General features: G+C 36.4%; 1 protein-coding gene across 2 annotated transcripts; it reads right to left on the bottom strand.

Annotated features, from left to right (window-relative positions):
- Positions 1 to 5,322: 5,322 nt before the first annotated feature.
- On the bottom strand, positions 5,323 to 20,691 carry LOC103698609 (serine/threonine-protein kinase CDG1-like). Of its 2 annotated transcripts, none has more exons than XM_026801650.2 (9): positions 19,482 to 20,691; positions 18,106 to 18,323; positions 17,769 to 17,995; positions 17,172 to 17,298; positions 17,011 to 17,082; positions 16,593 to 16,779; positions 16,248 to 16,362; positions 5,837 to 5,877; positions 5,323 to 5,405 (listed from the first exon to the last, which is right to left on the bottom strand). In XM_026801650.2, exons 2-8 carry the CDS (start codon positions 18,254 to 18,256, stop codon positions 5,839 to 5,841), a joined length of 918 nt encoding a protein of 305 aa, XP_026657451.1. In that variant the 5' UTR covers positions 18,257 to 18,323; positions 19,482 to 20,691; the 3' UTR covers positions 5,323 to 5,405; positions 5,837 to 5,838. The 2 variants fall into 2 exon arrangements, with proteins under 2 accessions (XP_026657451.1, XP_017696422.1); XM_017840933.3 differs by lacking the exons at positions 5,323 to 5,405; positions 5,837 to 5,877 and adding an exon at positions 6,182 to 6,727 and having other exon boundaries at positions 19,482 to 20,317; positions 20,587 to 20,684.
- Between the last annotated feature and the right edge of the window lie 1,067 nt (positions 20,692 to 21,758).

Below are 21,758 nucleotides of genomic sequence, written 5' to 3'. Positions count from 1 at the left end.
GACTTAGAAATGAACATGAACCATAACAATATTGATTAGCATGAAGCAAGGCAATCTGAAATTTTGGGTGATATGAACCCAACAAATAACTTTATACGCGTCCTCACATACTCTCCCCAATTAAACAGACTAAACATGTGCCTGCACGGGTCCTTACATACTCTCTCTGTTTAAGCCCCGACGTCTCTATCAGACTAAGGGTTCAAATCTAATCACAAGCACCACTAATCACAAGCACTATAATCGGTCCGTGGTCAGTCTCAATAGATCTGTGCTGCAGTGTTGCATAGTTCACATATGTTATGGGTCGGTTCATACTATTTGTAATAACTTAAGACCTCACTCAAAATAGCTAGCCGGAAAGTATTATTTGGATTCCTTGATTTTATATAAGTATCTAAAATCTTTCCAGCGAATAATCGATTTGAGACTAAACACACACCCGCACGGCTCCTCATAATGACCAACAGAAGAAATTTTAGAAGTGGGTTTCAAACATGTAGATGAACTATTCAAAAGATCATGAGGGATACCAGAAGGAGTATGATCAATCTTTATTGCTGGATAGTTTTATTAGAAGTTTATAGAGGAAGCTTGATAATAGTGTTTGAATTCTTATTCCTAGCCATGCCCAAATATCTTGTGAATGTAGATCCTAGACAGTAGATAAATAACTGCAAGGCTCATGCGGGGTATGGTTCCCCAATGAGTTACGATTTGAACTTCAATTTTGATTCTCTTTTCCTCTTAACCAATCATATTTCTATCCTTGTTCACTTATGTTGAATTCCTCCATGCATAAGGGAAGCATGCAAAGAAAAAATAAGTTGCCAGGTGCTTGATGTGTGATAAATTACTAGTTTAATAAAATTTAATATAAACCTCATATCTAACGTGTGAAAAGCAGGTTGCTGCCTGTCGTTCATTGTGTCGGTTTAGGCTTTTGTTTACCATCTTGCCAATTTATCTAACAAGTTAGCAAAAACGGCTCAATAAATTTGGAGGCCTAAGACGAACTCACTAATAATAATAATAAATGCATTTGAAAATTATTTGGAGCCTCAATGTATTTATAGCTAAGAGTCTTTAGACTTGGAGGCCTCAATGCTGCATTTATAGCTAAGAATCTTTTGGGGGCCTCAATGCTGTAATCGGGGTATCAGGCGACCGCCTAGGCCATCCCTGCCAGTGAATATTCACCATTTCTACTTTTCCAGGCTATAATGATGAGAACTATTTGTGTTGGTTTTTTAGATCTAGTTGGGTTTCCAGGTGACAGCATGCAACCCCGTGCATGATAGCGTTCATTTCGCACGGTTGGGCGCTGCAAATAAATTATATTTAAAGGAGAATATTTATCCATGAGATTTGTTGTTAAATGTTATAATATTAGTATAGCATTTAGGGTTGAAATTTGACCTGAGGGTGACCACGCCGGAGGAAGCCAAGAAGACGCTGACCGGGACAGAGAAAGAGGGCCACCTCCTGTGCTCCGAGGTACTTGCACAAAGCCTTGGCCGGAGATTCCAGCAAATACCCTCTGATGGCTAAGTTAGAGTTGATCCAGAATTTTTTGGGAGAAAAGTCCCTGAGTGTTTTTGATATGATTTATTTATAGTCCTCACAAGAGTGCCCAGGTGGCTAAGGCATGATCCATCCTCATCATGGAAGAAGATGGTCTTGGCCATGTGGCGTGTGGCCAAGGCCAAGGCTCACTTGAGGCACACAGTATGGGCAGTCCTTGTGCACGGCATGGTGTTGGCTGGTGTGGCAGGGTATGGCTCTTGGTAGCAAGCGTGGCTGGGGTAGCAAGGCATGGTCCTTGGTTGGCATGTCATGGCATGTCCAGCAAGCAATGGTTCGTGGAAAGGAGCTGGTTAGGCTGGGATGTTCAGCCACATGTGCGAGCGTAGGCGCGGCAAGCTTGGAGACCACGGCATGTGCTTGACGAGGTCGGCTCGGCCTTCGGCAGGGGCTGAGATCGGCCTGGCCTCTGGTCGAGGTCGGATCAGCCTTCGGCGGGGTTTAAGGTCGGCCTGGCTCTCAGCGGGATTAAGGCCTGGCCTACTCGACTCTGAGGTCTGCTTGGCAGGAATTGGGTGATTCCACGCTAGAGTAGGACGATCCATTTTGCCTCCCATCAATAGTATGCTTACATATAAATACTCTCTCTCATATGCATATGATGAAAAATGGACCAAGGAATGCATATTATTTTTGAAGAATTCAGAAGTTATAAGATGAACCTTAAATACACTATGCAAATATATTATTAACTAGGAGTTCTAATGTTGGTAGAATTCAAAGAAAGTTCTCATCTAGAACTTAATTTTTGGTGTGCAAATAGTTCTCATGGTCTAGACATTTGAACATGGAAGATGATTGGGAGCATAGTGAACTTTCAATTTTGTGTCTTATGTTAGGTTATCATTGGTCTAGTTCGTGTTTGCTCGATATAATATATATATATATATATATATATATATATATATATATATATATATATATATATATATATATATATATATAGGGGGGCGGGTGTGTAACATATTGGATATTTTTGTTTGTGCTAGTTTTTCTTGTGTATATTGTCTCTATGTAGCTAAGTTGAATAAGAATGTTGCGGCTGAGTTGAACAAGGGTGATAAGTTGAACGGTGATAATTATGATATTTGGCACCAAAAAGTTCAATACACCTTTGAGGAACTAGAGGTTTTGGAGACACCAACCATACCATGGCTGAGCCTGAGCAAGGTACTTCTACTCAACATAAAAGGAATCATGAGGCTTCTTAGAAGAGAGAACAACATTGCTTACATCATGTTGCTAAGCAGTATGTTGGATAATCTCATGTGTGAGTTTGAGGAGTACGACACAACTTAGAAAAAATGGCTTGTTCTGAAAGAAAAGTTTCGGGGTACTTCAGTTGCTAAGCTAAGGAGGTTTACTATCAAGTTTGGCTCCTACAAAAAGCACACAAATAATACCGTAAGACAACATCTTAGGGAGATGTCAAATATGAAAACGGAGTTGAAGGCAGCTGGCCATACCCTCCTTGATGAGTAACAGGTTCAAGCTATGATTAGATCCCCACTCAAGAGCTGATGCACAATGACAATATAAAGACTTTTCAAGAAATAGTGCATCATTTGGAACTAGAAGATGAGTTCCCCAAGGCAGCTAAATCTTTCAGGCTAGCTTATATAGCTGAATCTAACTCACACAAGGCTTCCAATTTCAAGCGCAAGAGAGGTTGGTAATTCTCCAAAATGGGTAAGGAGAAAGGGTGAGCATCTTACTTTGGCAAGGCTAACCGGCGCAAGAGAAGCAAGCTCGATGGTAAAAAAGGCAAGATCAAGATGTGCTGCTACAATTGTGGTAAGCCGAGTTACTTTGCGCATGAATGCATTGAACTGAAAAAGGTATATTCTTGCTCCATTTTACTAAATTATACTTATGTTTCTAATTGTTTTTTGCTTAGTGAATCAAGTCGGACTGTAAGCTCAGGAGCCATAGATCATGGAGCTAGAGATAGGGGAGCTGTTGCGTGGTACCATCAAATCAATCCTGACAGCTGGTGGATATATATAGGAGATAATTCGAGAGTTGGAATAAAAGGGATTGGCATCTGCAAGTTGGTGCAACATAGTGGTTGTACCTTACTCCTACATGATGTTCTCCATGCACCAGATATTTGACATAATTTGGTTTCTATAATTGCCCTTCTTAGTTTGGGATATAGTTTGAACTTCCATGGTGCTTATGTAGTTATGTTGATATGTATTTAGAGGCAACTTATTATGGCTCTAGTTATTTATGTATAACAAAACTGGGAGTCCAAGTATTTGGGCTAATGTAGTAGATCTCATCTCACTGATCATCTCATGAATCACATATGATCGTGTGCCTCCACATGTAAACTAGTGATGATGCTCTCTCTAACACCTGATGATGATGATGATGGAACAAGACTAAGAAATTACGTGCTGACATTCGAACCTGGTGCATCACTTAATGGGTCACAGTTGTGGCAGGCACCATCCTATTGTTTCAGCAGCTACATAGATGGCGGCAATGACCATGGCAACGTACAAGGTGTACAAGGTGGAGACGAAAGCAACCCAAGGGGACTAGACATAAAGCTATTTTTGATCTTATGTTTAGGAGACTCATTTGAGACTGTATTCATCATTTGGTTTCTAAAAAGTGAGATTTATTTGTAACACTAAAGTTTTATATGTTTCTAACTCCGAAGCCAATGAAAAGAGTGCAGCAAATGCCGATTCGCAAAGTAGTTTCAGAGAGACATGTTGAATGGATGGAGTATAAGAAACAAGACTTTCAATGTTAAATCTCTCTTGGTCTAGCTGGAGGGATGAGAATGTTAGGAAGAAAGGTAATCCCTTTGGCTCTCACAAATTTGAGTCTTTGGGGATCTCATACCACGCATCTCGTTGGATGTCATTGTGGAATTTGGTGGACAGAGATAAGGCCTTCTATAGATGGTCTTTCTTGGCCACTTCACCCTTTTTTTCCTTCTTCCTTTTCCTCCTCCCTCTCAACCTTCTTTTTATAACCTATCACTGTTCAACTGTTTTGCCTAATTGTACTCTTATTCATTTTCTTGTTGAATTTGATGGGCTTCTCCCCATCCTTCCCTCAAAAAAAATAAAAAGAAAATGAAAAAGGTGCAGAAAAGGAAACAACTCCTAAATACATGCCAAGTTACAACATTACTTTAAATTTTAACTATAGTCTAAGTTGCACATCATAGTTACACAAATCAACCCACAGATTGGCTGGTGAATTATAATGTTTGGAGCAATCAATACTTAAGTAGTTTTTACGTCAATGTTCAGAGCATGCAACTCATGCTGAAAGGATGTAACTCAAAAGATGAGAAACTTTGAAAAGTTTGGTCAAGCATTAAAATCCCACAATCTGTATGTCACAAAACAATCAGTAACTCCAGTTAAGTTACCTTCTGAAAAAAAATAAGTTACTTTCCATTGCACAGACAGCCATCCCACTGCCCTTGCTATCCAATTTCAGGCAACCTTTTCACTCCAAAATAAAATATCATAAATAAATGCAAACAAAGATTCTAAGTGTAGAACAATATTACAGAAGATCTAAACTGCACCACATTTGCAGGTAGATCTTACTTATCCTAGGAACTACCACATCCTGCTGTTGCACTGAACAAACAAACAAGATGGTTAGTTCTACATTCCTCCTTTTCCTTTCAATTACGTGTTCAAGGTTACATCACTAACAAAGTGTTTCCAAATTATAACATTGTAATGAAATTAATTTACAAATCATGGTCACTAACATGGAGCTTCAGAAATTTATCGAGTGATGGCTTTTATATGCACAAGTAGATGAAATTAAAGATGCGCAACCTAACAGAGTGAAACATGAGAACAAGGTTTCAGAAAGATGTAATTTCAAATTCAATTAAATTTCATAAGGTAGCACAAATCCTACGATAATGTAAATGAAAAAAAATCAGGATATAGGGGCAAGTAGAAGAATGATAGGATGAGGCCTCCAACAAGCAGCATGAGGGGACTTCCGCACAAAAGCTTCTCTCTGCTTTTATCTTTTTACTTTTGAGATATAGAAATTTAGAAATGTCCATATCTCTTTTTTTGAGTGGGGATTCTGTCAGAAATACTGAATTTGACAGTACTAGATATAGTGCTAATAGAAAAAAGACAGCTAAATAATGGGATAAAAATGCATATGCATATTGGTGATCAAAAGAAATGTAATTATCAACAACAATGGAAATAGAGAAATGGATATGTTAGAAGAGAGAGAGAGGACATACTGCTAGAGTGCTTGAAGTGCCTTCATGAAATTCCTAAGTACCTGAAAGGAAGAAAATTACAAACAATTGTACTTAGGAAACACAAGAAAACTTCAATCTTTCATATAAAGTAATGCACTCACAGCCTGACAGTGCAAACCAAAAAGAATGAGATCTGTTTTCGGGTTAATCCCTACCTGAGATTAGTGCATCTTAAAGCAGCCATCAAAAGATCAACTCAAGATGTCAGTGAAGACTGAAATTTGCTTCTAAAGATACAAAAAAATTCAGCCATTCATATGATAGGATGGAGAGCAGACTAAATACCACTGGAGGCAGTGATAAAGAAAAGAGAGACTAAAAAACTATTAAAAGTGTCCAAAATTTTCATTAGACTTAGACCATTTCCAGGTAACAAACATACATGAACTTCAAACCAACAACAGCAACAATCATACAAATGAGATATAACAACAAAAAGAATTTTTGTACAACATGACTCTCCAAATATTTATGGTGAAAAAAAATAAAGGAATTATACAGCTGTTCTTTCTATACACTTAACTTGCAGGCTGATAATCCACTCTACAATTTCAAAACCATGCTCATAGAGCTGATATACAGTTTAGACAGAATAGGTAATATTCTCAATTATGTTGTAGTAAACAGCTGGCTTCCAAGAGTCACAGTTGTACTGCCTTCAGGCATTATGGTGGTCAGGCTCATTTCTTTCTCATGTATCCGGTCGAGTTCCAACTCCACATAATTCATGGGTGGACGTCTCTGGCTAGATGGGTTCACACACCAAGCTATTAGCCGCAGGAACTCCCTCATTCCTTCAGAGGTAAAACTGCTGCCCATTCTCTGATCGACAAGGGTAGAAATATTACTTGGCTCCTGATATTTTTGTGCCTTCAGAACCAAATGATAGTTTTATCAAGAAACCTGCAATTTCTGAATCCAAAATTGCAAAATTTGCACTACAGATATAGACAAGAATCGGACAAAATTAAACTGCCGAGTTGAGTTCTCAGTTTGAAGCTGTATTAGTCTGTTAACTGAATTAAAATTTCCACACAGATAATGCACATAAAACCAAGGCCTGGTCTCACAGGCAGCAGACTTGGCAAGAGGTCTACTTCTCATGCTAAATATACCAAGAACTCCTAGGTGGTGGTTACGGACTAGAGCTCCCAAGCTGCTCCATGCATGGATCGTAGCTAACAAATTACATAAATACAAGGTCTAAAGTCAAAAACTATCCAATGCAAGTATGATGGTGGAAATGTCATGTGACCAGTAGTGAAATACGGTAAGTATGTGGGAAAGCATCGTTTTTTCTGAACATAGTCGACGTTTAAAATATAGTCCTTATGCTAAGGATGAAGATTCTTATTCAGCAGGAAAAAGGTTTATGTTCTTCGATTTCCTTTAAAAAAATGTAATTAGATATATATCTTTCCCCAAAAATGAGAAGGCACACTCTATATGAATATCAACCAATCCCAAACAACAAAATAAGAAAATTCACTGCAGAAACATGACCAACTAACACGCCAGACATCACACCACCTTGACCAAGTCCACCATCCTGGCATATCCCAGAATAAAGTCTAGTTTATTTTTCTTCAAAAAATGGTAACCATTTCTCTCTCTTTAGATCGCTGATCGATTGAAGCAAAGAGGTCAGCCACCTTTGTTGCCATTCCAAGATTCTACTTCAGAAAAGTAAGTGAGTATGAATTGAACAACTTCACCCGTAAAATGGCAAGATCTCCTCATCATCACCCCAAATCTAGTTGGCCATTCTAAATAGATAAATATAGTCACTTGTTAACATCAGCATAGAACATTACAATACCATCAAGCTTTCATTGCCTCTTCTTAAGATAGTTGCAAAGACTTATCTTGACACTCCAGCATCTATGCACCTAGCCCTAAATCAGTCCAAGCCAAAGAACATTTAGCTAGGAAAAAGATGATCTCAATTTTCTGCAAAGTGGCACTATGATTGATTATACTAGTATTTTGGACAGACCCTTCCATATTCCTAGACCATGTGCGAGCATTAAATATGGGTGGTTTTTACTCCCATATTTTGATATCTAGGGGTCTTTATTTTGAAAACTTGTTATGTCTTCTCGCTTCATGTGTTGTCTCCTTGGATAGTGTCATTGTCACTTATGTTCAAATGCATTTTCTTATAATTGTATGGCAATGTATTGGGTGGGTTTTAAGTTAATGAATGAATGAAAGAAAATTTATTTTCTTAGCAGAGGATTTCTTCTAGTGACCTTTCGCCTAGATTTCTTTGTGGGTTCTTCAGGGTAGGTTGCATTTCTATCTTTTTTTTCAAAATTTTTGCTGAACTCCGTAGAGAAAATTAATTTTTACCAGCTCTTGTTTTACCACCTTTTGTCCAATTCAATCAACTTGCTTCTAACGTCAATTGGTATCAAAGCATAGGCCATCATGGAACATGACTTTCATGACATCAAATTGGACATCCTAAGAAGAAAAGATCAACTTCTACAAGGGATCTTGCATGCCATGATGCTTTGGTACATGATGATACTTCTCACATATCTAAGACATCCCAAGTTACCATGAGATGTGGTCTTTCTCATCAAAAGGTTGTGAAGAAAAAATAACTTACATTGGACTGACCTCCTATCGATGATAAGGAACCAAATGAAAATACAAAATTCATATTTTAACACAAGGAAAATCAAGTAGAATACTACATGGATTCTTTTATGTAGGTTTGTTCATAAGCATCGTGTGCTTATTTCCAAGTTGGGACAATATTATGATGACAAGCATCCCATTATTTGCCATAATTTTATTCCCATTCGAGGTTTTAAAAATCCTCATGATCCCATGCAAACTAGATGAGTGGAATCCAATATCCCCAATGATAAGCAACTTATAAAAGTATGAATCAAAAGGTGTAAGAATACTATGAACCTTACATATAGAAGTATTTGATGGTTGAGTGTCTAACAAAGGAAAAAGAATCAAAGTAGCACAGTAAAAAATTGTCTGTAAGGTTACATCATAATGATGCATGACAGAGGGAGAAGAAGTAGAGGGAAGAGAAAAGAAGAACAAGGAGAAGAAGCAGAGAGAATAAGGCAAAGAGAGAGAAAGGGGATATCTCGATATTCTGTGATCTTAATAATTCAATCCCTATCCTCAATTGACATAGCAATAGGTTTATATAGACAACCCAAAACCCTAATAAGAGTTTGCATAAAGATAAAATATTAGAATCCATATAAAATTCTAATTCTAGCATCCACAAAATTCTAATTCTCAATATAAATAAAATTCCCTAAATTCTAAATAAAATAAAATATCTAATTTTTATATTTGTGCTTAACAGAAGTGCGCCTAGATTCCATATTGATGGATGGTCCCCCATCACATAAGTTCTTCAATCCTCATGGTATTGTTTAAAGTGGCTGCCTAGGTGCCTAGGTTCCAGGTGCTTAATTTGGCTAGCTGCATAGGCCTAGCATGCTTAAACCTTGCATCTTCAAGAGTTTATCTTCCAGTTTCCTTTCCCTATTTGATCCCCATATGGGATATGAGGAAGGGCAAGGAAGGCTCCCTTTAACCTAGTAGCAGCCTCTACGGCCAACCTAGTAGTAGCCAGTGGTCTGATCAACAGTGACTACAGGTTCATCAGCAATGATGAGTGGAAGCAGCCACTGCGGTGGCCAGCACTAGTGCCAAGTTTCTATATCTTTGTTTCTTTCTTTTTTTGGGGATCAATCTTCATCTTCTTCTCCTTCCTCTAATTTTTCTTCCTCTTTTACTTCTACTCCTACTCCATCTAGCTATTCTTCCATTTTTTTTTCCTTTTTATTTTGCTTGCCTCCTTCTTAATGGTTGTTGGTTGTGGCCCTGCAGCTAGTTGGCTACTGCTTCCTGCCCTCCTCCTTTTAATGCTTGCTAGGTGCTAGCTACCTGGCTATGTTTTGCAGCCTATTGGCTACTGCAATGGTAGCAATGCTTTTGCTATTCTCATCCTTGACTTTTAAGCATGAAAAATAGGTTTCAATAATGCCATATATCGTGAAAAAAGTATGTATCTATGTGTATATATATATCCACATATAAAGCTTGGTGGTCTTTCCTTCCTAAGCGGCCACCTAAGCGCCTACGCACCCGCCTCGGACATACAAGGGATCCACTGCTTGTCCTCACCTAGGCAGTGTGACAACCTTACCTCATGATAAAAATAAACGGACTAAAGGATGAACTCTTATCGATGGAAAAAGCCTAACACTAAATATGCACCACACATCAGTTCTAAAATTGCTTCAATTTGAAGATAAATTTAGCTAGGCAAAAAAATGTTTACAAGTTCTCCAAGAAGTCGCATTTATGATTGATTATTAGACCACATCTTAGCATCAAGGTTTTAAGTTTTGATGGAAATGAAACTCATCAATTTTGGATGAGACCAAACCAAAATTAACCCTAAGTATCTAGTTTCATTGATTTAGATATTCTTTTAAAAGCATTGGTTTGACTTTGGTTATCGTATTTTTGTCATTTCTTTGTTAGTACATCAACTATATATACCGATTTTGAAAGGATTTTTTTTTCCTCCTTGAGGTAAAAGAAGGATACATAACAAATGTAATTCTTAACGGCCAAGGCTTCTAATGGCCCTCCTTGTAGTACTTTAGAAAGGTTATTGTGAACAACTAAATTTGATATATTTCCAAAAAATACTATTTTTTGTATACAACAAATGAAATATTTCATAACTACTTGGATGGGTGGTGGGCCATCATTATCCTCATCTCTATCAGTACTCCCACACACATCCTGCTGACGATAATGATGCTGGCCACTATCATTTGCGTGAACCACCTTGCAATAGTATATGGTATTGAATAGACAAACCTAATTTATTTCATACTCCTATGTACCTGTCTTGTTATTTTGTGCTTGTTTTGTTGATTGATATTTAATATTTTACTTAAAAGCTTAATCCATTCATGTGATACAATTATAAATTATAATTCAACATAGATTAATTTCAGCCCAAAACTACCTAAACTCTATATAATATGATCCTAGAAAACTTAAACACAGTCAAATGATGGAAAATAGCTTGCATTGATTTTTTTGCATTTTTTAGATTTTTCTTAAATGTTTTGATTGAAACTGAAAAGCTCAGAACAAAACTATAGAAGCCGCCAAACATGCCGTAATCAAAACACTTCCCAAGGGACAAAACCAAATCTAAGCATTACAATCTTGCTTAGCAAGTTACCAAAAAAACAAAATCTTGCTTAGCAAGTTACCAAATAAAACAAAATCTTGCTTAGCAAGTCTGATAAGCATGAGATGAGGGGTATATCATGGTTTAAAATATTACGATATGGGCCCCCATTGGTCACTAGCTGGTACATACATACAATGTACACTCTTGTACTGACATAGGGTATTAGTTGGCGATGCCAGTACCCTGTATCAATATGGACAGTACAGGCTAGTACAAGAGGTATGTAATAGATGATATGAGCCATATTGCTCAAGTCTTGAAGTCATAGGTTGGATGATTGTTATCCCTCCATTTTGATTTGCATTACCTAAATCACTGGGGGTATAGGTGTCATGTGAATTGGTACCAAATGTATGAATGCACAATAGAATTCACTACATTTTGTAAAAGAGGAGATTTTATTTGAGGAATATCACCAAGTGGATGAGAATTAGAGGTCCAGCTCAAATTATGAATTTTAGGCATCGGATGGAAACTCAAAAGGGTTGGCAAATTGTTGTAAAAATCAAGACATTGAATAGCCAAAGATTTCAAGAAGTAGGTTAAAGCAAGGTTCCAAATATACGGTGGGTTTAAGGGCCTAGGCAAGGACTACAAAAGGTCATAGAGAAAGCAGACTAACACTATGAGGAGGCTTGGTTATGTGCATGCTCCTACAACATCGCATAGGGGGGTTGGTGTCCCTACAACACTCAATACCATACATGAGAGAGGTTGGTGACTAAGTTGCCAATACTAAACCTAGTGAATTTTCATTTTGTACTTAACATGCACCTGAAAAGCAACTCTTAGGGAAAGTAAGGAGAGACTTCCAAAGATCACTCAACTAAAAACTTACTTAGAAAAGAAAAGAAAATTTAAACAGATTTAAACTTAAATGGACAGACTTAAATTCTTATAACATCCATTATTTGTCATTGTTATCATCGATTATTTCTTAGGAGGAATTGGATTCCAGTAATCAGGCATTTGTAGAACCAAAGTTAAAATATTTATTTTAACGCTTAGAAATACATTTTCTAATCCTACCCCCATCACATTGGGTTTTTGAAGGTCGAGAATTTTGTTTGTGAAACTAAATTCATACTAAGCAAACCACTGAATTAGGTAATGTAGATCTAGATAATGATTAGTGAAGAGCAAGAGTCAGCAAAGATGCTAATATCTTGGGATTTGGAATTTGGAAGTTGCAATTTCTCAAGATTGTTTTCCCATATTTCCTTCCCAATTGATTGCATTAGAGGTGAGGTGGTCCATTTTGGTTCTCTTCTTTGTGGAACTTCTTTTTCTCATGTGATTGCATTAGAGAAGTAAGAAAGTCGATTTTGTTTTTTGTTTTTCTTTTTTCTTTGTTCATTTACAGATTTCCTTTATCATATGTCCACAAGTAAGAGAGTTGAATGTCAACAGCCATCATGAGAGAGCTTAGTTTATATATAGTAAAATATTTAGAAGAGATTTTTCCATCTACTAGTGATAATGCATTTGTATTAAGTATGGCTGGTTAGGTTAAATTCCACATCTGGCTTTTGGGGAGTCTCTTTTGTTATGGTTTCTCGATTCATATGTTGTTCCTTCAAAAAGTGTTGTAGTCGCAACATTTGCATGCATATGCTTATATAATTTGTAACCATATAATGAAGGGGGTGGGTCAATTGAGTGGATGAATTTATGAAGAAAAGCTTGTTTTCTCTTCTTGGAAGATGGATTTCTTCTAAGTATCATTTCCTAGCCTTGTTATTGGATTCCTAATGAAGAAGAGCCTTGGCACAATGGTAATGTTGTTCCATTATGACATTGATGTCATAGCTTCGAAACATGGAAATAGCCTCTCTGTACGTAGGGGAAGGCTGCATATAACTGACCCTCTTCAGACCCCACAATGATTGGAGCCTCGGATGCCCTTGTTGGATTCCTAAATGGTAGGTGGCATTCCTCTCTTTATTTTTGGCATATTCCTCAAAGAAAAAGAATAACTTTTACCAGTTGTTGGTTTCCTCTTTTTCTCCAACTCAATAACGACTCACTTCCTATGTCATGTCTCGAGACAACAAACCACATAAATTCTAGGCATGGCAATTACCATATTGGCTGCAAAAAAGCAATAGAACTTCACGATAATGGCCATCATGAGTCGTGAAAGTGTTGAAGATCTTGGCAAAGATGCTCGCTTCAACCTCTATATTTAACTTCTTCTATACTTGTATATAAAGGATAGGAGTTTTGAAATTTTTTTGAGAAGATGTTATTTTCTACTTTTCTACCCAAAATACCATTAGTTTTAAGAATTAAAGTTTAGCATGATCATCTTTCCTATATATGTAAATACTAATATCTAATTTGTATAGAGTTTCTCAATTCCCCTCCCTCTCATTACAAATCCATATTACAAGCAGAGTGCCAGTTTATTCTCTCCCCACTTCTAGTTGAGACGTTAACCTATAATACAATTGGATCTTAGGACAAGTTTGGCTTTCTTGCTCTTAGCACTAACTTTTTCCCTCAAATTGTCTTATTTTTCGTAAGGAAAATTTGTCAACTCTTGAACTTTATACTGATTCGACCAAGGCTTCAAGATTCACTTTCAATGTAGTAGTTAGTCCTTATCATTTGTCCTATTCCCTCCAATTATAAATTAGCATGGTTTATTCTTGTTATCGTCTTGTCTTTTGTGTTCTCTCTATATAAGGGCTATGACTTGAGAGATTGGATCCACCAATCTGACATTGATCTCAGATATGGATCCTTTCCAAAAAGTCTTTATCCCTAGGTTTCAAAAAATGTTGATATTCCCAGACAACAGTCCCTAAAAAATCATTATGTACCTTATAACAAAGCACTGACAGTTATTTACCTAGTTTTACCTGAACTGAACGTATTTAGAAATAACATATTGGCTATTTGCCCATTATTAAGCCATTAAAACAGTAAAGTTACAGAATTACTTACAAGCCACTAGATTCCAAACAAAAGATTATTTTGTTCTAGCTGACCTAGATATTAGAATCTAAAACATGTTTTGTTCAGATGAACATTAAAAATGTCCAGTATTATTAGCTATCTGCATGATATAATGGCTGTTATAATGGAATAGCTACTGGAAATGGTTGTTATTTAAACTTTGGTATCAATCATTAACTATCGCAGCATAAACTTTTCGAGCAAGTCACCTATCAGTGAAGCCATGAGGCCTCACCACCTCTCTCCCTTTCCCTCCCTCTATTCGAGCAACATGTACATAATATTACAATAAAAAATAATAAAGTTTCCCTCTTTCTAATCTATCGCTTTGGTTCCCTAATAGATTGGGATTTAGAAACCTATCCATCTCTCTCTCTCTCTGATACTTATGTTAGGTTTCTAATTGAATTGGAAATTATAAAGCCTATCCAAGTGCCAGCATCTACTTCTAAACCGAGTATATCTATTGAGCAATTTTAATTGATGCAGTTACGAACACCAATCAAAAGCTCCTTAAATAAACATGTGCTTTGCATGTGCATGAGAGCTAACATATATACTGTAAAAAAAGGACCCATTGTAACAATCATAATAATGCTAAAATAGCTTCTATTTTAAACCTTGTTATTTGTATCCCATACTGTCAAGATTTAGGATCTCGATATTGGCATTGGGACTGGTATTGGTTAGTGCCAGTCCAGTACAATACAGGTATGTACCATGCTAACACATTATTGGGAGTTGGCGCAGAAACAACAATCAGGATCCATTTCTTCTTCTGTGTTGTTTTACAAATATTATTAGGGTTAGAGCTAGTTTTGGGCCAAAAAATGTAAAATAAATTTGTTGTTACCACAAACTAAAGAAGGAAACAAATAGATTAAACAATATGCCTGTTGTTTCATAAGAAGTGAAAGCTAAAGCAATAGAGATTGTGGAAGTCCTATTATTGGTTGAATGAGAAAATAGTATTCATTGTTTTCATCATTAAAATAAATTGTTATTTTAGAGTATCATTTTTCTTGTTTTGGTATGATAAGCAGAGACTAGTTTCCCCAATTATGTTTTGAGAAAAGAGGTTCCCCTTAACATCAGCTTAAGTGTAATGCAACAAGTCTAGAGGAAAGGGTGCCTTTCTTAAAATCTAGATGACATTTTCATCAAAGTGGGATTGCCTTCATTTGATTCTTCCTGTATTTATGGGTGTCCCAACTTATATCCCAACTAGACTAATAGTTCCCACTGCCTTTTTATATCTCTCCAAATCTTAATACAATCTGATAACCTTGAGAAAGAATTATTTTGAATATAGAATCAGAGAATAGAATTTGTGAAATACCTATTCAACCATTAATATTAGGTTGGATAATAAAGTAAGAAGAATAGATATGATACATGTTTATGATTTACTTATGTTTAAATTTATTTTAGCTTTTTAGGTTAGAGTGTAACTTTTAGAAAGCATGAGTTTTTCCATGGTAGAGAAATTAATTTTACTCAAAAGAGAATATAGTTTAATGGAGTAAAATTATCTTTCCTTATTTTGACATTGTCCCCAAGAAATTACATCTTCCTATGCCTGTATATTTGACCTTTAATCAACATATCTTTGCAACCTTCATATATGGTGAGCAGACCCAATCTTTGGCTTTGTAAGGTGACGATATCAATCTTTTCATAGATAAAGAAGGAAGCAAAGTTGAACATAATGAAGGCTGAAGAATAAAGAGCTAATTATGGAGTGAGAATAGCAGTCAATGACTCTTGATCTGATAATATCATCTTTGATAGTATCCAATTACAAACCATACACAGAAAAAACATACTGAAATAATTTCAAATCTTTAGAATGAAAATTTAAGTAAGTAACCGGTTGGAGAACCAAGTGGAACTGTATATTTCTTTCCTAGATTACAGAGTTGTTAAATGTTACTAGAAAAGTATACTATAAAATGCTACTAGATATCCAACAGCAACCACAACAACATATATGTACGACGGGCACTGAATGATTCCAAAGAGCAATAGATATTTAAACGGTAAGCACATTCTTCATCATCTTTATTTTCTAGATTGAAGCACATGATTGAATTGCAGTTCCATTCATATCTAGTGAAATAACTTAATTTTAGCAGCACTACTAATATAGTGAAGTCTGCTGAGTACCAATTCGATGATACTTTGGTCAGATCTAGCTTCCCGCCCGCTTACTAACTCCAGAAGAAACACTCCGAAACTATATACATCACTCCTTACAGAAAATCTTCCAGATTCCTTGACCCTATGCAGATAACAAAAGATAATACAGTCAAATTAATGTCATGATAGGATATGTTTGTTAAGAATACATTTTATTTTTTACTTCGATAGGATTAAGAATTTAGCTACTAACAGTATATGGTCAACATAAAAATAATAATCATTACTCTTCATTTTCACAAAAAGTTTCTATTTTGCTTATTTATCTCAGCAGTAAATTTCAGTTTTTAATAGTTCCAGGAAGGTGAGTACTCAGGATCAAGGAAAGGATCATCTGTTGTCATTCGGGAAGATGGACCAGCTTCATCAATTCGATCAAGCAAGCTTCGAAGCCCAGCATCTGCAACTTTTGGTATGAAATCCTCATCTACAAGCACATTTGCTGTTTTGAAGTTCGTATGTACCAGAGGAGGATTCAGAGAATGCAGAACACCCAGACCTGACGAACGGAAAGCAGCATCAAAATTCAGGTTCTGGGACAACATTTCTTAAAGACACTTGTACTCCATAAGGAACAGCTAACAATCTCAAGAGTAAGGGCTGTCAGAAAATAGTACATATGATGAGAGAAAAATTATCCACAAGGTGGAGTTGAACACTTTTCTACTTCACTAGGAATAAACCAATACCAGGAAAACCACCAATACTCGGTGATTTTGCAAATAATCACCTTTAGCTGCCCCATGGGCTATCGAGAGCCTGTGCTTGAATTCTAGCCTGGCGCTTGCCACCTGACCAGAACCTGCATAACAAAAGTTGCAGTATTTCTAACTGATATGTCCTTAATTCACATAGGAAATGTACAATAAGTGCAAGTGAAGAATAGGTCACCATATAAGTGAGTGGAAACACTGCCATTTGGTATATACTCATAGATGAGCATTTGCATGTTATTTTCCTGGCAGTAACCCAAAAGACTCACAAGATTCCTATGCCGAATAGATGATAGGAAATGTACCTAAAAGACAACTTGGTCAGAAAACTATAAAATGTTTCGTTGAATACAAAACAAGCACAGATAAAAGGAAATTGAGAAAGAGAACAAGTCTGAGGCTTCCTTTTTTGTCATGCTCCTCGGTGCCTGCTCACTCATGCAGTATCTTGCCAAATGTTGCTATTAAGTTATTTACCATGAAAATTAGCCACTAAGTTACTTACTGGATATGCCAGCCAGGTCAAAAATAATTTACGTTAAAAATGTAAAATTTTATCAAGTTTACTTGGATGTTAGAAAAGTAATGAAAAAATAATAAATTTGAAGAGATCCCAAATTCCAAAAATAAAATGTATCAGATATTTAGTATTTTCATAATTTCATTAGTTCTATATAGTCTATTCAGTTTGGCAACTAAAGTGCCCATGCACAGTGTCTGCATCCAAGTGTTCAATGCTCTAATATTCACCACTAATGACAGAGGCCATTGTTACCTCTTCAATAAATTCCTGACTTGGAGCAGATGGCCTTCTCTTAATAGCAACCATCCCATCATGAAGCAAACCCTTGTAGACTTCTCCAAACATTCCATAACCGATAAGATTGATATTGCTGAAATTCTTTGTAGCCACACTTAATTCCTCCAGTTTAAAACATCTTGCTCCTTGAAAGTCTGGTGGGTAAGAGACACCTCCACGGAAAGGCAATTCAATACTTTGTCCTGCCGAAAAGTTCAAGAGAGCAGAATACTGGTCTGCCATCATTTTCTTCAGAACAGAAGCCTTCCCTTAAATAAATAAATAAAACAGCTCTTGGAACAACAACTAGTACCTTGTAGAGATGGTTCTGATGAATTCGTCTCTGAAGTTCTCGAGACACCCCTGTTACGCAATAGGCAGTACCATACAAAAATAACCACTATCCCAACCAATGCCACGGCTCCTGCAGCACCTCCAAGAGCTGCTGCAAGATGCCCTGACATTTAGTATGGGATCCACCTCAGTACAGTGGAACAGTGGCAGGGAAGTCTGCCTCTCTAGACATTGAACCTAGAATATAATGGACTAAACCAAGTTATAACTGAAACCAAGAAAAACAATGTACTGGAAGCAATTAAAATCAGCATTTTGACTTGCATAAATTTCTTTCCTTTGGTAAATCACCTAGGATAAATTTCTGTCGGTGAACTCAATGGCCACTTATAGAAAAATGAGTATTTTGTTATTTAGAGAAGACAGAAATTTTATTTGTGAAATCAGTCAATCTCATAATATAACTAACACTTCTAGAAGCTTTAACATATATCAGATACTGAATTGTTATCTTTATCAATTATATTAGATTAGTACATTGAACTCAAAGCAGTAAGCTCATATAAAAATCAGTTTAACGATATTCTTTTGATAAAAGATGAAGAAGAATATTTGCAAATTTATATAACGGCAAAATTGTTGTCACTTGTCAGCAACAATTCTCATGAAGGTTCTTTTGACAAATCCAACATATTTCATGAAAAAGATGTAATCATGAATCACTTTTTTTTTTATTCTTTCAGATGACCAAGATTAAGCAAGCCATCACTTTATTTTATGACATTAGGCAACACTAGTGAAGGTATGTCTTGATGAAAATTTAAATGAAAAAGTTTGTGGTGAATATGACATAACTGTATCACTTGAAGAAAATTCAATGTAATCATGCACATTTGGACATAAAGTAGGAAGAAACAAAGCAAATGATATCAGAATATCAGCCTCTATAAATCATTCAAATCCAAAATACAGAAGGATAATGCATTATAGTAATGGAGCAACTAGAGATTCAACGAACAATCATGAGCAATATAAAATAAATGTTTGAAAGCACTTGTTGGATGCACAAAAAAGCTTCTGCATGTCTACAATCAAATTACAATAGATTCGTAACAGTTCTTAGACTGCATTTTCATTACATTTTAAGGCCCAAATATCCTTGCCAGTACTAGCAGAATGAGAACCAGAAGAGGTACATTTCCCATATTCAGCCTCATACGGGCATCCAACTTTTTTCTTACCAAAAAGAAATGGATGGGCATCAAGATATAGCTTCAATCACATTAATCCAACTTAGTTTGTCTCATCAAAAACTTGGATATTACATTCCTAAGATCATAAAAACACAATGAAAAATAAAATTTCTTGACAGAATACAAACACAAAATTCAATACCTGAAACCTTCTAAAACTAAAAGTCTGCAGCTCGTGATTGCATTGCTTCATTCGCTCATCATCCTGATTAAATCACATATTGCTAATGCACCAAAACCAAATCTTTTGCCCATATTGGCATGAAGATATGCCTGCTCCCAGAACAGCACTCTATATGCCCACTTCACCAAGTCCAGCTGAGGATTGGCCCCAAGTAGTTGTCGCCGAATCCCAGCTCTTCGATCGTTTCCTTCGGTGGGTGGTGCTTGCTATGGCCGACTGACCAGTTGAGGTTTAGGCATCACACTCCGTACTTAAATGCCGGAATAACTTATTTGAATCCCCTGTTCCCAATCATAATTCAAATGCCGACAATGCTGACAGACAGCGACACAGCGCCGACTCCGCATAAGACTCTTTTCCTTTGTTTTTATTTGTTGTTAATTCCTCCCCTTCTTCTTCCTCTTCTTTCTTCCTTCACTTCCCTACCAAGCCCATACCAATGCCAATCAAATAAAGAAAAAGAGACTCCTTTCTTCTCCACAAGGCCTAATCACACCAACCCATCAAAAGAAAAGACCAGAAAAACCCATTGACAGGGAGGAACTCAAGAATGTGATGCCCATCAACCAAAAAAAGAAAGAAAAAAGAACAATTAACAAAAGGGAGGAGGAGGTGAATAGAGATAGAAAAACAAAGGGAAAAGGGGAAGGAATGAGAGAAAAGGGTGTTTGTTTTATAGGTTAAAGCATTCAGAAGGGGTTGTCCGGTGCTGCAAGTTGGAGGTTTCTGCGGACATCTTTCCTTTCTCTCTCTTCCTCTTTCCCATCCCTCCAACTGTCCTCTGGCCTCTCGAACTACGGGCAGTAGAAGTAAAAATTTAATCTTTTCGTATTCCGGTGAGGAAAAATCTAGTCTTTTTTATCTGAATTGAGAGAATTATAGCAGAAGAAGCAAGGACAGAAAAATCAAAAGGAAAAAAGAAAAAGTAAGGGGGGTTGGAGATATGGAGAGGATGTTTTGTATTCAGAGCTGGAAGGTGGTTGTTGTCACAGAAAGACAGCTATTTCGACAGAGAGTTCCTACCGGAAAAATCGAAGCAAAAGAGAAAAGAAATAACGGCTACCTTTCTGATTGCTGGAGTGGTTGCTCCCAAACCCTCCACTCTTTTTTTCTTGTTTGGGCTCTCACACAAAGTATTGTTTACATCTTACGGGATTAAAAATAGTAGGAGGTTGGTGTGTCCTTGGATTCTTCTCCGTTGTCCCTTGTCTCCTTTTTTATACGGGGAGGCATCAGGTAACAGTGCAATACAGCTGTATCAAAAATTGAATCTATTCATTTGTTTTGATTGGGCCTAAAAAGAAAACCAAGCCCGGCCCATGAGTAGTAATCTAAGGTTTTTGGCTTCCATGTTTCATAAGAATCATAACACTCCATTAGATACCTTGTTTTTGCCTTTATTTTGTTAGATTCATAGTTAACTATAATTAGTGCAAGGGCTATCTCAAGTTGGCAATTCATTGCATGCAAAGCTTGTTTTTTTTTTTATTCTTATTTTTTCCTTTGTTTTTGGTTAAATATGAGGAATTTTGATCTAACTAAACTATATTATTATATTTAGATAATTAATAAGGAGAAGAGGACTGGGCACAGGGAAGCCAAGATAATAGAAAAAGTATGAAGAATATTGAAAAAGCAAAGAACCTTCTTTAGATGACTTTATAGTGCAACTTGTTTATTCAGTTAGATTAGATTCCTTTTTGCATCATAAGCTATATTTTTTTTCTACCATGTTATTTTATATCACTTTAAAAAAATGATAATAGAACATTTTAACTGCACAAATTTTTTAAGTAATATTTCCAACTTGTTTCCTCGCTTAGGAAAGAAGCACATCAAACTAGCCTTGTCAATGAGTTGGTCATTTGTTCTGTGCGACAAAAGTAGTTAAAGTGGCTCCTCAGAATATTTGCCATCATGATTGTGCTCTCTCTTTGTTTTAGTAATCCAGATCTATTAAATCAACATAGCAGGAATACAACAGTGAAAACTAGAAAATAAAACTGGCAAAAATTCAGAAAAAGGTCTGTCAAAACAGTCCACAACATAGTTCTCACATAATTAGCTACATAAGATGTCATTTAGTCTATAGCACCATTAGCCTCTTTATAAACATGTGTCACCTCATATGAAAATAGAGTTGATCCCATTCTCTAACAATCCTGCATTAAAGGATGAAAAATAATTTTTATTGACAGTTTATTAGATAGCCACTTAACTACCATCGAGGAATCC

The sequence above is a fragment of the Phoenix dactylifera genome, chromosome 7 (genome assembly GCF_009389715.1).
Source record: "Phoenix dactylifera cultivar Barhee BC4 chromosome 7, palm_55x_up_171113_PBpolish2nd_filt_p, whole genome shotgun sequence".
Classification (NCBI taxonomy): Eukaryota; Viridiplantae; Streptophyta; class Magnoliopsida; order Arecales; family Arecaceae; genus Phoenix; species Phoenix dactylifera.
This window is presented reverse-complemented; position numbering and strand designations above follow the sequence as displayed.

Bases quoted from the DNA above. Each gene is read 5' to 3' on its own strand.
- LOC103698609 (XM_017840933.3), bottom strand. From the start codon at position 18,256: ATGTCAGGGCATCTTGCAGCAGCTCTTGGAGGTGCTGCAGGAGCCGTG. The intron at 17,996-18,105 runs GTACTAGTTGTT...ACTTTTCGGCAG, and splicing joins ATCAGAACCATCTCTACAAG to GACAAAGTATTGAATTGCCT. The intron at 17,299-17,768 runs GTAACAATGGCC...GTTGTCTTTTAG, and splicing joins GTCAGGAATTTATTGAAGAG to GTACATTTCCTATCATCTAT.